The sequence below is a fragment of the Engystomops pustulosus genome, chromosome 8 (assembly GCF_040894005.1).
Source record: "Engystomops pustulosus chromosome 8, aEngPut4.maternal, whole genome shotgun sequence".
Lineage (NCBI taxonomy): Eukaryota > Metazoa > Chordata > Amphibia > Anura > Leptodactylidae > Engystomops > Engystomops pustulosus.
This window is the reverse complement of record NC_092418.1, coordinates 35106613-35121901: the sequence shown is the minus strand read 5'-3', so window position 1 is coordinate 35121901 and position 15289 is coordinate 35106613. Positions and strand designations below refer to the sequence as shown.

General features: G+C 40.2%; 1 protein-coding gene across 1 annotated transcript in view; it reads left to right on the top strand.

Moving 5' to 3' along the window:
- The window catches only part of XYLT1 (xylosyltransferase 1), a 211761-nt gene extending 204132 nt beyond the window's left edge, over window positions 1-7629 (top strand). The window contains exon 11 of the mRNA XM_072120641.1: window positions 6993-7629. Coding sequence (XP_071976742.1) covers window positions 6993-7315 — 323 coding nt within the window. The 3' untranslated portion in view covers window positions 7316-7629. The remainder of the gene's footprint in view (window positions 1-6992) is intronic.
- The last annotated feature ends 7660 nt before the right edge of the window (window positions 7630-15289 follow it).

Genomic DNA, 15289 nt, shown 5'->3' with positions numbered 1-15289 from the left:
AAGAATCATGTGAACCCTGAATGGACTATACAAGAATCATGTGAACCCTGAATGGACTATACAAGAATAATGAGAACCCTGAATGGACTATACAAGAATCATGTGAACCCTGAATGGACTATACAAGAATCATGTGAACCCTGAATGGACTATACAAGAATCATGTGAACCCTGAATGGACTATACAAGAATCCTGTGAACCCTGAATGGACTATACAAGAATCATGTGAACCCTGAATGGACTATACAAGAATCATGTGAACCCTGAATGGACTATACAAGAATTATGTGAACTCTGAATGGACTATACAAGAATTATGTGAACCCTGAATGGACTATACAAGAATCATGTGAACCCTGAATGGACTATACAAGAATCATGTGAACCCTGAATGGACTAGTTTATATACAAGAATCAGCAAGTCAAAGACATGTATTTCGTCCAGAATGATCACAGATCTAGTACAAATGTTTACACTGCAGCCACATCATATAACACTGCAGGTTCTTCTTCGACACTCACTAGAAGTGGCCAACTTCTGGGTTTCTTCCAAAGAAGAAACAGTTCCTTATGTTTCCTTACAGCATGACTATGTGATGTGATTACAATAGCTAGTAATTCTTGGCAATCTGCACTGATCTATAGCAACTCAAACTAAAATAGCATGCACCATATGTAAAAAACATATGTCGACATGAAAAAATGGATAAAGTGTGTATAGCGCCCACATATGTCATCTATTTGTAGACGAGGAGTGAGGAAAATATGCAAGTAATAGCTGACTAAGGGGATTAAAATGGGGTCAAAACATAAATATAAGCGAATCTCCGGTATACGGAATTTATCGTACTGATTCTGGCAATGCCGGTGTCCCTCCGCATGAGCTGACATTCCGTCCATAGACATTTGGGGCACCAACAGTATGGACAATATTTCAGTACATACAAAGGTTCTCAGGCAAAGGTAAGAGTACAAAGAACGACTGCTACTGTTACATCTGTATAATGAAGACAAGAGATGTAATCACAGATTAGCTGCTGTTGACGGACCTTATACTCTAAATAGTATTACTGGAGAATTATGGGGTAATTATTAGGGCTGCAAGGAGAACTGATGTGTTTATAGACAGTTTATGTCAGGGTACCATTGTCTATGATTACAGTCTAGAAATAGCGCCACACATGTACATGGGTTGTGTCTGGTATTGCAACCTAGTCTATTAATTCCAACATGGATTTACTGTAATATCTGGATGTGGTGCAATTTCTAGACTCTAGATATTTTTTTTTTAAAGGGATTTATTTGTTATGCTTAATCCTTTTAAAAGAATAATCCATGGCAATATCTTAGTATTTATTCCTGAACAGAAACTTGAAGAGTGGAAATGATTAATTTCAGCTAAAATGACCATTAGAGACCTTTCACTTGAGGATCATGTCTTGTGTAATGTGCTTGGTATTGCAGTTCAAAGATCTCTTCCAAGCACGGCGCCATGCCTTGTATAGTGGCAGAGCTTGGTATTGCATCTCAGCCTCATAAACTTTATCACGTGATTAAGAAATGTCTTCCTTGTATGAATCTAATGCACACATCTATATACCATGCAGATGTATATTTTGCTTATAGATCACCATTGTAGTATATATTTTTTGGTATTACCACGATGTATAGGAAAGTACAGCAGGTGTCAAGGGTGTGTATATATATACAGGCGGTCCCCTACTTAAGAACACTCGACTTACATACGACCCCTAGTTACAAACGGACCTCTGGATGTTGGTATTATATTGTACTTTAGTCCTAGGCTACAATGATCAGCTGTAACAGTTATCACAGGTCTCTGTAATGAAGCTTTATTGTTAATCCTGATTCTTATGACAACCCAACATTTTTAAAAATCCAATTGTCACAGAGACCAAAATAGTTCCGACTTACATACAAATTCAACTTAAGAACAAACCTACAGACCCTATCTTGTATGTAACCCGGGGACTGCCTGGATATGTATATGTATATACATAACAGAATATGTATATATATACATAACAGAATTTACCAACTTGGTTTTCCCAATGGACACTACATATGTATTGTTTCAGGCCTAGGGGTCATTGCACATGCAGGGATGAATCTAAAGTCTTGGCTGCCTGAGACGAGCTATAGCACACCCTCCCCCCATCCAGAAGTAATATATCTGGTTATATTTTTTTAGTGAGTTCTCCATGCAGTAGCTCACACCCATGCCAGGTCCTGCTTTATAGCAGGTAAATGCTCCCTTGATGCTGCCCCCCCCCTCTCTCTCTGCAGGTGGTGCTGCCTGAGGCAAGAGGCTCCACTCGCCTCATGAATGGTGCACCCCTGTTCACATGTAGAATATATATATATATATATATATATATATATACGGATGGGCTCTTGCACTCGGTGCATACAGCTCAGTATAAATAGCCCCTAAGGCTAGGAGAGAGATATTTGCTTCTACTGCAGAAGATTTTGCTTATTTTATGCTGTTTAGATCCAGTGTCCTATTGCTGAATATATTCCTGGCATTCCGAATGGCCTGAATCACGCTACTCCAAGCAAATCTTTTACATCCATAAATTTAATTACGAATGTGTTCTTTGTCAAGCCGGTGTCTGGGGACATTGTGCAGTTTGGATCTGTACACCTCCGTGAAGCTTTTCATTGGCAAAGCAGCCTGGTAAATGTATGTCTCTATTCCCACTCTGCCTAATTACTGCCAATATCAGGCCTATCTCCTGTGCAGAGTAAGCGGCGGTGTCACCGGATAGCTGTGTGGCAGCGCCCGCTTGACAGATGCACAGGATTCTTGGACGGGCACCGCTATCTGGCGGAAAAGAACACATTTCATATCGAACGGCTGAATAAGACCTTTTTGTGTCTTTTGGATGGAGAGCAAAATTGATGATTTAATGTTAACCAAAAAAATGAATAAGGGATTTAAGGTAAAAGTCTGGTCGTCTGCAAAGCCCCCACCCCCATTTACACATTGGAAAAGTTTGCAGAGACATGTGAATGGCCGCGTGTCTGAGCCCTGTTGATCTCTGACAGTGTGTCTCTTATTCAGCAAGGCTGTGGTATATTTTGCACAGTGAATGTGAATAAGGGGCCTGTTCTGTGCTCCAAAAAGAATTTCTGATTTTTTTTTTGTTATATCCCTGTACCCCCAATATATATTTCATGCACTTAGTATTACCGTTTTTAGTTTTATCTGAAAGCTCCTTTTTTCTTTCCCTCCGGTCCTGCTCTCATGGTCTGCCCCTGGTAATTATTCATCTGTATGGATTATACCACATACCTTTTCCATGGAAGGGGTGATAAACTCTTATCACAGCTATTACTGGTGAATAGACAGTCCCCAGTCACACAGTTATAATATAGAAGATGGTAACGCAGCTTCCCTGACTTTATCCTTTATTTCTTATATTTTTAGATGATTAAAAAGAAATTGGTAATAAAAAGGAACCTGTTAGCGAAAATTGTCCAAATAAACCACTACCGTATGTTGTAGCATCTCAGCACCTTCCAGATCTTGTTTCTTTCATGGCCCAGTGTGGGGAATAATCCTTACAATCACCTTTGATGCAAAATGTAAATTGTTTGTATGAAGACTAGGAGAGTTGAGCAATAAAGTCAAGCTCTCCTTCACTTCTACTGTGATTGACATCATTCAGATTTCTGGAAAGCTAATTAGTGATGTTCTGGACGCAGGACCATCACTTACAGTGAAGGGGATGTTCTGAGAGTGGAGAGCTTGACTTCAGTGTTGATTGTATAAAGTCATGGGGGTGGAGATTTTAACACTGAAGTCAAGCTCCCCACTCTCAGAACATCCCCTTCACTAATTGATGGTCCTGCCTCCAGAACATCACTTATTAGCTTTCCAGAAATCTGAATGATGTCAATCACAGCAGAAGTGAAGGAGAGCTTGACTTCAGTGTTAAAGTCTCCACCCCCATGACTTTATACAATCAACTTACATCTCACTTCACAGTTGATCTTCTGGATGACACCACCATGCTGGGCAATGAAAGAAAGATGATTTGAAAGGTGTTTCACTACTTGACAACAGTGGTTTATTAGGTCAATTTTCTCACACAGGTTTCTTAAAAACTCCTTCTAACAGACAGACATGAGACCTATCTTGTGATGCTGTGCTGAGACATCATGAAATTAATAACAGACAGCACAGAGCAGACAGGAAATAAGTATTTCTCCCACTCTGCTCTGGTGCAGGGAATTTTCTAAAAAAAACTATTTTTTGCAGGAGATTTTCACCCGGCCACTGTGAACCGTAGCTGTTTATAGAAAGCGAGGCCGTTCTGACTCAAAAACAGCTTGAATTTTTTGAAAAGGGCAAAGTCGCCTTAAACATTATAAATCAATTATAGAACATTTAGTCTGAAAATAAAAAATGCATCCCACTCGCTGCAAGGCACATTTATTGAAGTTGAGATGAAATACATGCTGCTTCCATCCTGACATGGGATTCAAGCTGTGAAGAGCATAATTATTAACTTCAAATACGCGGCATATGTTGTTTTGCTTACTGGCTAGTTATTGTGTTAGAGCTCACACTACAATTTTATGCCGCTCCGGCTGATGATGGTTTATACTGTAAGGTTAATACAAATGTCAATCTAAAAATAAGGGCTCCAAAGCTTTTAGATATTGGTGACAAACAAGGCAATATGAATACGCCACATCGAGATACATTGAAGAGGTGGTTCCCAAAGGAAATGTGCTTGATGTTGTGACATTCGCAGCGGGTGGCAGTGATACAGACAAAAAACCTTTTCTTTTATTTTACATTTATAGTCTCTATAAGCTGTTTCACGTGCGTCATTCCATTGAACTTTCTGCCATTCACGCTGGGAACAAATCTGCACCTAAGAGCAGTGAGGGACTTTTCTAGTCTGATCCGCATGCCCGCTTGTATTTCCAATGGTTCTTTTTAGTTTTTAACATTCAGCCGTTGGCAAGTGTGTTCCTAGTTCCCATAGTTAATAAGCAACACATAATAAATCGTTTCTGAAATTATGTACCCTATATAAACTCAAGCCAATATAAGCTGAGGCAGCAAATTGTAACACAAAAAAATGGAAAACAAATTATTGAGTTGTGTGTAAGCCTAGGGTGGGAAATGCATTGGTCACAGCCTCCCTTTACTACAGAAATGCACAGAACCCCTCTCCCACAGGTGGAATGCATAGCAGCCTCCCCACTAATGAAATGCTCTGCAGCCTCCCCTTACTAATGAAATACCCATCACACTGCCCCCACTAATAAAATGCCTAGCACCCTTCCCTCGCTAATGAATTGCCCTGCAGCCTCCCCCAGTAATGAAATGCCCATCACACTGCTCCCACTAATAAAATGCCTGGCATCCTTCCCTCACTAATGAAATACCCAGCAGCCTCCCCTCAATAATGAAATGCCTTGCAGCCTCTCCTCTATAATGATATCCCGAGCAGCCTCCCCTCACTAATGAAATGCCCAGCAGCCTCCCACACTAATGAGATGCCCAGCAACCACCCCCACTAATAAAATGCCCAGCAGCCTCCACTCGCTAATGAAATGCCCGGCAGCCTCTCCTCACTAATGAAATGCCTTGAAGCCTCCACTCACTAATGAAATGCTCAGCAGCTTTTTCCACTAATGAAATGTCCAGCAGCCTCCCCCTCCAATAAAATGCCCGGCAGCCTCCCCTCACTATTGAAATGCCCAGCAGCCTCTCCTCTATAATGATATCCCGAGCAGCCTCCCCTCACTATTGAAATGCCCAGCAGCCTCTCCTCTATAATGATATACCGAGCAGCCTCCCCTCACTAATGAAATGCCCAGCAGCCTCCCACACTAATGAGATGCCCAGCAACCACCCCCACTAATAAAATGCCCAGCAGCCTCCTCTCACTAATGAAATGCCCAGCAGCCTCCCCTCACTATTGAAATGCCCAGCAGCCTCTCCTCTATATTGATATAACAAGCAGCCTCCCCTCTCTAATGAAATGCCCAGCAGTCTCCCACACTAATGAGATGCCCAGCAACCACCCCCACTAATAAAATGCCCAGCAGCCTCCCCTCTCTATTGAAATGCCCAGCAGCCTCTCCTCTATAATGATATCCCGAGCAGCCTCCCCCTCTAATGAAATGCCCAGCAGCCTCCCCTCACTATTGAAATGCCCAGCAGCCTCCCCTCACTATTGAAATGCCCAGCAGCCTCTCCTCTATAATGATATACCGAGCAGCCTCCCCTCACTAATGAAATGCCCAGCAGCCTCCCACACTAATGAGATGCCCAGCAACCACCCCCACTAATAAAATGCCCAGCAGCCTCCTCTCACTAATGAAATGCCCAGCAGCCTCTCCTCACTAATGAAATACCCAGCAGCCTCCCCTTACTAATGAAATGCTCAGCAGCTTTTTCCACTAATGAAATGTCCAGCAGCCTCCCCCACTACTGAAATGGCCAGCAACCCCTCATTACATTAAAAAAAAACATAGTACGTACCTCCAGTGCTCCCCACAGCTCCTCTGTTCCCTCGGCTTCCTTTCAGCCTTAAACTGACTATGTATAACATGATTGGTTGCATCTGGCTATTGTTTCCAAGTATTTACCATGTTTTTTGATGTTGGATCAATGGGGATCAGTTTTACTTTAACAATGGTAGACACTTACTTTTACAATGGGAGACAATTACTTTAACAAAAAAATACTAGACGTTGTATAAATGAAATGTCAGCTGATCTGTATCAAAATCCTTAACCTTTATATTCTTCTTATATAATATTTGACATAAATCATGTGATGTTTTTTTAAGTAAGATATTTTTAATTTGGGTGGAGCTATATCTCACAATGTTGTGCAGTGACCTGGGATCCATTCCAGTCAGTAAATAAGCTAGTTTGCAATAAGAAAAATCCTATCCATTAGAAGTCAGAAGTAACTAGATGTTTTCCTTCCTTCTAGATGATGTTGCCAAGTTCCATGGAGGACCTCCCAAGAATGCGTACATGGAGCAGAGTTTCCAAGGCTTGAATCCAGTATTAAATATACCAATCAACTCAAACCAAGTGGAACTAGCAAAGAAGAATGCGGCACTTGTAGGGTCAAAACTGGAAAGTTGGGTTGATAGTTTGACCAGTAATCTTTGGTCAGCAGTAGACATCTGTACAACCGGACCATCTTCATGTCCAGTCATGCAGTCATGTTCTCAGACAGCTTGGAGTTCACTTAGCCCTGACCCTAAATCTGAACTTGGACTTGTGAAACATGATGGGCGTTTGAGGTAGCATCTGGCGCACCCTTCAATGGTATGGGATTTAAAAGGGAAATTAACCAATCTTACAAAAACAGCAGATCCCTTAGCGATTTGAGGGTTATTTGCTTTTCCAAGGAGTCGTCCACCATAAAAGTTGTTGAGAAGTCCTTCCTGCTCTCCATTGTAGGTTTTATGGTCAGACTGGCATTGATAGCACTTCCCTACAATTGGCAGAGCAACGACAACAGACATCGATCAAGGGCTCAAACGCGCAAATATTTCCCTTATTATTGAGTCATGAGAAGCCCTGTTTTCCCTTTGCACAAATACCTTCTATTTTTCTACCTTCATGTATTTTTGTGTTTGTCAGTGTTAATAAGCAGTGTTCTAAAAAAAACGAATATGTCAGATGTAATGTCAAGAACGTTGGCTTTTTCATTACATTGTGAGAAATTTTAGCAAAAGGTGGCCTTTAAATGACTCATGTGTTGCCAAAGAAGTCCCAAATGGCATTGCAGACACCTCTGGGAGACAAAGGGTTATAGGATGGAGGTATTATTGAGCAGTATGTATTGCACATGTGTGCCCTGTGCCAGCGCTGTTAGATCTAAGCAATCTGATTGGTTGGCAGTGTCATCACATTTTTGTGTTACATGTACCATGATCTTTATTCATCACATTCTGTAGTGACGTTGAAGTTAAGACTCGTGAACCCATACTTGCCACCTGACCCAAATTTGCCAGGTTTGTTCTGAATTAACAGAAGGCAAATGTGGCTACTCACAGGTAAAATTGTAAAATCTACCCAGAAAGGAGCAGGGTATAGGCAAATTCCATTAAAAATATTCTTGCTCACTTTTTGGGTGGTTCCAGAGGGGCGGGAGTTAAGTGCACCGATTTTGCCAACTGAAATTCCACTTCCACTATAAAAGCTTCTACTTATTTAAGATTTATGTATTGCATTTCGTCCTCTTATTGTTGGGTTTTTTAGAGACCAGAGGATGTTTATAATTATTTATTGGAGAGTAAAGGTCCCGAGGCGAGACCATAGTTTTGGGCCATTCATTTTGCGAGACCAATATTTATAAAAATAATTACTATGAATGGTTCTGTCATCTTTAAAAATTATTGGTCAAGATGAAAATTTTCCCATATATTTTGGTATTTTGTAGGTTCACCCTACAAAACATTTGTAATTTGTCCTAAGGTGTTACCCTATTAATCATAAGATAAATTACCCAATGAATGGGGCTGAAAACTGACCCAACTTACCCGAAAGAGATGCAAGATTCTCTGACCTTCAAGGGGTATTCCAGCATTTAATTGTTGACTATCTGCCATAAGGTGATCAATATCAGTGAGAGTCTGACACCCATCAACCTCATAATCCAAATTTGGAAGTGGTCGTACTACTACATTGAGCTCCACCTGCTTTTCCTAGAACAGAGACGTTCATTGGTCAGATGAACAGGTTACAATTCAATCACATTCAAGTCAATGAAAATCCTTAAACACCCCTTTAACATATTGTTATTTATAATTCTAAATGTCCATTATAGGTACCATCATTAAGTTGACCCTTTCACTGATTCATGTAAAACTATTCCTCTGGGTTGGGTCATATCATGATAAGCAGAACCCTTGTGAATTCATATTGTGTAGTAACTTCATTATTCTTTTTCATTTCTGTAACATGGACCAAAGAGTGATAAGTAAGTCTTCCTTTTCCTTCACGTGACATCTCCACCTTTATTGATTGGACAAGACATCTTCTCAGATCAGATTGAGCTTCCAGCACTCTTACCTATAACCTCTTCTTCTATATTTAAGCTCTTTGGCAGCCATTGTTTATTCTTTCATCGCAGACATCTCTGAAGGGAAAGTCTGGGAATGGATTGTCCAGTAAATTTTAATTGGAGTTGACTATGATAATGGTGGACTTCTGCCACCAGATCTACCACTCCCAATGCCATGTGTAACATGACAAACATCCAGTTGAATTCCCTTTAAAATCAGATTTTAAGGTAGAAACAATTAATCAGAAATTCATCTCCCCGGCCGGTAGATCCCTTCTTCGCCCCGGTGATATGACTCCTACAGATGGACCAGGACGTTCCCTAGGTGTTAGCTGTGCTGATGCCTTGTTCTTACGAGCTGGAAGGTTGTAACATGTAGTTCTGCCTAGTCTGGCTAGATAGTAACGTATAGGTAGGTAAATGAAGTATTCTAGATATTTATTATTTATATTTTTAGTCAGTGACTAATAAGTAAGTGCTGCTTGAGCAGCTTGAAGTTTATCTTACTAACTACAGCTGCCTTTCTTCAGTGAAGGCCCAGCGCTTTGCATTTGTTTTATTGTCTTTAAGGAGGTATAGACTTGATCGTGTTGATATTTTTTTATTTCCCATTTCTTTGTATTTTTATGGTGTTTTTCCAGATATATATATAATGTCATCATATTTGACATCTGTTCACACTTTGATATGCCTTGACTGATTTTGATCATGTGCTTTTTTTCACACCCATGCTACTTATCATATGCAAATGTGTAATTCACACATGGTAAGGTATATTTATGTGTGTACAGCTAAAATTACATACATAAATTATCAAACTTTGACTCTTTTGCATCGCATCGTAGAATTGGAGTTCTTTGGGGTTGCTGTTAAAATTATTCTGAAGGGGACGGACACCTTCCATCAATCCCTCCAAATTGGGTTGTTTTTTTCTTGGCCTCTTGGGGGGGTTTTTTGGGTAAGAGCCAGGGCCCACCGGACGATCCTCAGCGGCTGCAGGTTTCTCTATATATATAAGATCAAAATAAACCAAACTATTTAAGTATCATCTAATACTATACTTAGAAGAGTGTGACCACCGGCTTCGCCCTGATGGTCAATTCACACATGATCACGTCTTCACACAGCAAGTTGCCACAAGAGCTTTCTAATTGTCACAAATTTACCAATTGTGCTGAATTTTCAGTAACAAACCTGGCAAATTTGGCTTATCTCAGCCTGAAAGAATATATATATATATATATATAGTCTAATAGTTATATAGGCTAATAAGTGAAGCCTGGAAAACCCCCTTTAACCAATCCTGCAGGTCACAATACAAAAATTAAGGCCACACTACACAATTTATAGCAATGGCTATATAATGCATTATTAATATACCCAGTGCTCTCCATTTTAATCTTTCTGGCTTTGTAGATTACTCCATGTATACAGTGTTTTGATGGATGGATGGATTTTGCCACATATTCTCCATCTGGACAGGTCTTTTTTTTTTTATCCGTGAACTCCACAATATTCCGGTCAGGATCTGGGTGGAATGTAGAGCATTTGAAACAAAATCAGTCAGAAAGCCCAGAAGTAGATTTTGACCAGATATTTGACCCACCAATCACCTTGTAGGGTATGTATTGCCATGACTTACAAACTTACTGTGCATAGTAAGGTTTACTTCATCCATAAAGTCCATCAGTTGTGGTGAATTAGACATGGATTGACCGTAATCGCGGGCCCAGTAAAGATCTAACCCTATGGGACCCCCTATTGTAAACAGGTCTAATGGATTGAAAGGAAATTATATATCCACATCCCAGCCATCATCTACCCCAGTTTTCATGAACCTTTTGGGACCTCTAGACACGTAAAATGGCAAAGAAAACAATGCAGTCACAACAATGGTCCATACAAACCATGGATTCAGCTACTACGAGGTCAGTGTTGAGTTGAGTCCCCTTTCCTGTGAGTTGATGCAAATATTTGTAGGCCTCAAAGCTATAAAAGGGATGGGACGATCCATGAAACAGAATTGTGGATGGGCAGTAATATCTCTATGATATGGATGGGCTTGTGGTATAACAGCTATATCCTTTACCCCCATTGGGTGCTACTGCCAGAGCTACCTCTCAACGTTCACAACTAACCAGACGAAGCGACGTTCTGCTTTAACATATTTGAATGTATAAACTATGCAAAAACCATGTCTTTGATTTTGTCACCCTCATTTTTGGAAAAGCTTGGGAGCGTTAAATGTTACCTTGCCGTATAACAGCAAGACACTGTACAGGCTTCTCTGATAACAGAGTGAATCTACTTGGCGCTGATCACAGTGCTCTATTTGTATATTATAACATTGTCAATGGTTTTGCTTATGTTGTAAAACTGTGTTTTTTTTACCTCTATTGTCCGGTGGTTATTATACTGTTCTGCCATTCATAGGGGGCTAGTTGTATTAACAGACAAATTCGGGTTCATATTGTAGTTGTAAAAACTCCTGAAAGTAATATATTTGCAAAATTCATTGTTGAAAGCATATTTTTACATGATGATGTTGGCCTTACATAATGGATTTCCCAACATATAAATAGGGCCGCACTTAGTACCTGTGGACTATATTGTCCATTTTTCGAAATCAATGCTTTCCCATATACATCTGTAGGGGGTCATTGTGTAACCTCATATTGTCCCCTAGAATTTATGATCCCATTAAATGGAATCCAGTGGAACATTTTTTACATATGGATTTGTATGAACGTTTTAAAAAGAAAAGATTATCAGACCTGAAGGGATTTTACGGACCCTCATCCATTATTTATACTGATGACTTATGTACCGGATTAGTAAGCAGTATTCTTTTAGTAAGGGTCCAAAACCTGGACACTGAATTAGTCATTGTGAACTTGCAACCAAGGGACTAGATGGAGATGGAAAGGCTCCATCCAGTGTAAGGCAATAGTGTAAGTGATCTGCAGAGCCGCTCCCATTACAGTGGGAGGAGCCTCTGTCTTCCGGCTCCATCCTCTGTTCCAAGCACTAAAACATATAACCAGAGAAAGGTTCCGAAGTTGGATCCCCACTTATTGTGTACTGTTAACCTATCATGTAAATAGGTCATATACAGTAGGTTTGGGCAGTAGCCTAGGGCCAAAGATTTCTAGGAGGTCCATGGCCACACAAACCACGCACCAAATTTTATACTCATGAAATCCTCATACATCTGTTCCTGCTCTCAATGCACATGAATACAAGAACAATTTCAGGACCTTTTAAAGTCCTCCAAAGGTCCTGAATCTGCATATTGAAAGCAGGCAGAAGGGACGCATCCTCCATCCCCAAGAAGCTTGATTCTAGTACCAGATGTATGAAGTGCATAGTGGACTTGTAGGGACTATAATATTCATACAGCCCAGGGCCCATGGCAGTCTTAATTCACCCCTGGTCATATAGTCCTTCAGTTTAATATAATTGTGTCAATAATTCTTCATTATGAGTGTGGCGGATGTCTGGTTTCCATTCTACAAATTTTAAGTGTTCCCTAAAGGTATAATAGACATCGAAAAATATATATAGAGTAAATGCTAAATTTTCCATACATATTTATCTACATCCTTCACACTCATGTGTCTCATAAACGGTGCCAATGGTTACCAGAAGGAAGCGGCTTCTCAGCCATCCATAATCTCGAGTGTACAGCCAGCTTTGTATAGATGTGAAAAGTACCGTATAAGTGGCCTTAAAATGGATTGGATTGATAAAAAATACCATTATTTCAGATATTTTTTGTGCCTAGGAAAGCGAGTATGCAGCCGATATCCAAACCTTGTTTTGCTTTCATTGTAGCATTTAACATATACATTGCATAAATCCAATTTTCTTTTCTTAAAATGGTGAATTAAAAAATTCTAGCAGTCAGTGGTCTCCACTACCAAAATCCCCATTTTCTCCAACATTTATGCCATCTACTGATGCGCAAGTCCCGAGCAATTGTTGAAAATTCTACCTGCATGACAAATCCTTGCACAATTACTTTGGTTTAAACCAATTCTTACATTTTTTAAAATTTTGCAAAATTTCTGTTCTGTTTTCAAAAACTAAAACCACAGACAATTGGCTAAGACAAATCCATACTTAGTTTTAAATTCATGTAAATTCTCAGAATAATGAAAATAGCATTTGTTGGCTTCCTAAGCTACCATATATACTCGAGTATAAGCCAAGTTTTTCAGCACAAAATTTGTGCTCAAAAACCCTAACTCGGCTTATACTCGAGTCAACTAAAAAAATAAAGTCAAAACTCACCTTTCTTACATTACCCATAAGTCCTCTTCTGTCCGAGACAGTCTGAGACAGAAGAGGACCTATGGGGGACGTCGGAAAGGTGAGTACAGTGGGTTTTTTTCCTACTACAGGGGCTGGGCAGACTGTATGCTACAGGGGCTGGGCAGGATATATGCTACAGGGGCTGGCAGACTATATACTGGGAGGCTGTGACCTATGCATTTCCCACCCTCGGCTTATACCCGAGTCGACAGGTTTTCCCAGTTTTTTGTGTTGAAATTAGGGGTCCCGGCTTATACTCGAGTATATACAGTAATTTCAATATTCTGAGAATTTAGATAAATTTATAACTTATGGATTTGTAATGTCCTGTCACTTCAGATGTCTGGAAGCTTCTGTTGCCCTTCGAACAAATGATTTTGTAGATGGGAACTTTTGCTCTGAAATCCTTCAGACGATTATCTTCTGATATTGTTCGGTTTGTAGATGGTTTAAGGCTTGACTATCAATTTCTGCAGAATATCCAATACTACGGAGGACTTAGGCCCGTTCCACACTTGCGAGTGTGATGCGATGAACTCGCATCACACTCGCAGCGCATGCTGCTGCGAACGCACGGCCCGAACGCTGCACCGCGGGAGTGAACTCAGCATGTCAGTTCACTCCCGCAGTGCAGCGTTCGGGACGTGCGTTCCCGGCAGCATGCGTTACGAGTGTGATGCGAGTTCATCACATCACATTCGCAAGTGTGGAACGGGCCTTAGTCATCCAGGTTTAGTTTTGCTCTACAGAGATATCACTGGATGATTGCACTTCTATTACGTAAAGAGCAGGTGGAAGTCCATCTTCTCCTATGGCTGCATCATCCACTTTTTCTACCCAAGTAACAACGTCCATCATTTTTGTCATGACCTCATTTATTTTTAGGATACCTTGTCCTATACAATCCCAGCTGTTAGTAGATACTGTTCGATTCTATGACCCATCTTTGAATGAACCAATTGCAGACTGTTGCTACGAAATTTAAGATATTTTTTATATTTTATGTTGAGCAGGATTTTGTAGATAATAAAATCTGAATCTTTTATGTCGTACCGGTTGTACACATATAGGAAGGAATGTAGATGTTAAGATGTCTATCCTAAGCAACAAGACATTGGTTTTAAAGATGGTCATATTAACCGCATTATGTGATAGGAATCAGATTTATTTTTTACATAAAATTGGGTGAAATGTCTTTGAACAAAAAAAAATAATTCACAGTTGATTCTTGGTTTGTTGACCCAATGGACCCAGATAGACCGTATAGACTTTTATGGAGTCTTATTTAAGTCTCAGTATTTTTGGCTGCAAACTGCACTAGAATGATCAGGGGGAGTAACTTGAGGGTGTGTTTCAGATGTGGTTACCCAGGAGTCCAATACTATAAACTCTGCGTCATGGTTAGCACGACTAATACAGATTTTCCTTTGGCATCCAGCAGTATCGCCCCTGATTCCTAGGATCAAAATTTTCATATATTATAGGGGTTGTCCACTTTCAGCAAATAATTGATTTTTGTTTATTTAATGAATAGTTATACAATTTTATCTAGAACTCTACTTGCTGTCGTAAAGCTTTGTTGTCTACTTAAAAATTGGTCCCTGGTCATGTGATGTCACACAGGTGCACGTCTCGTTATATCCCTGATCATGTGATGTCACACAGGTGCATGGCTCGTTATATATCCCTTGTCATGTGATGTCACACAGGTGCATGGCTCATTATGATGCTACAAAGGTGTATGGCCCGTTATATCACACAGCTCTGATTACTCTGTGTACCGTGCACCTGTGTGACATCACATGACCAGGGATGTAAGGAGCTGTACCCTTGTGTGACATCACATGACCAAGGATATAACGAGCTGTGCACCTATGTGACATCACATGACCAGG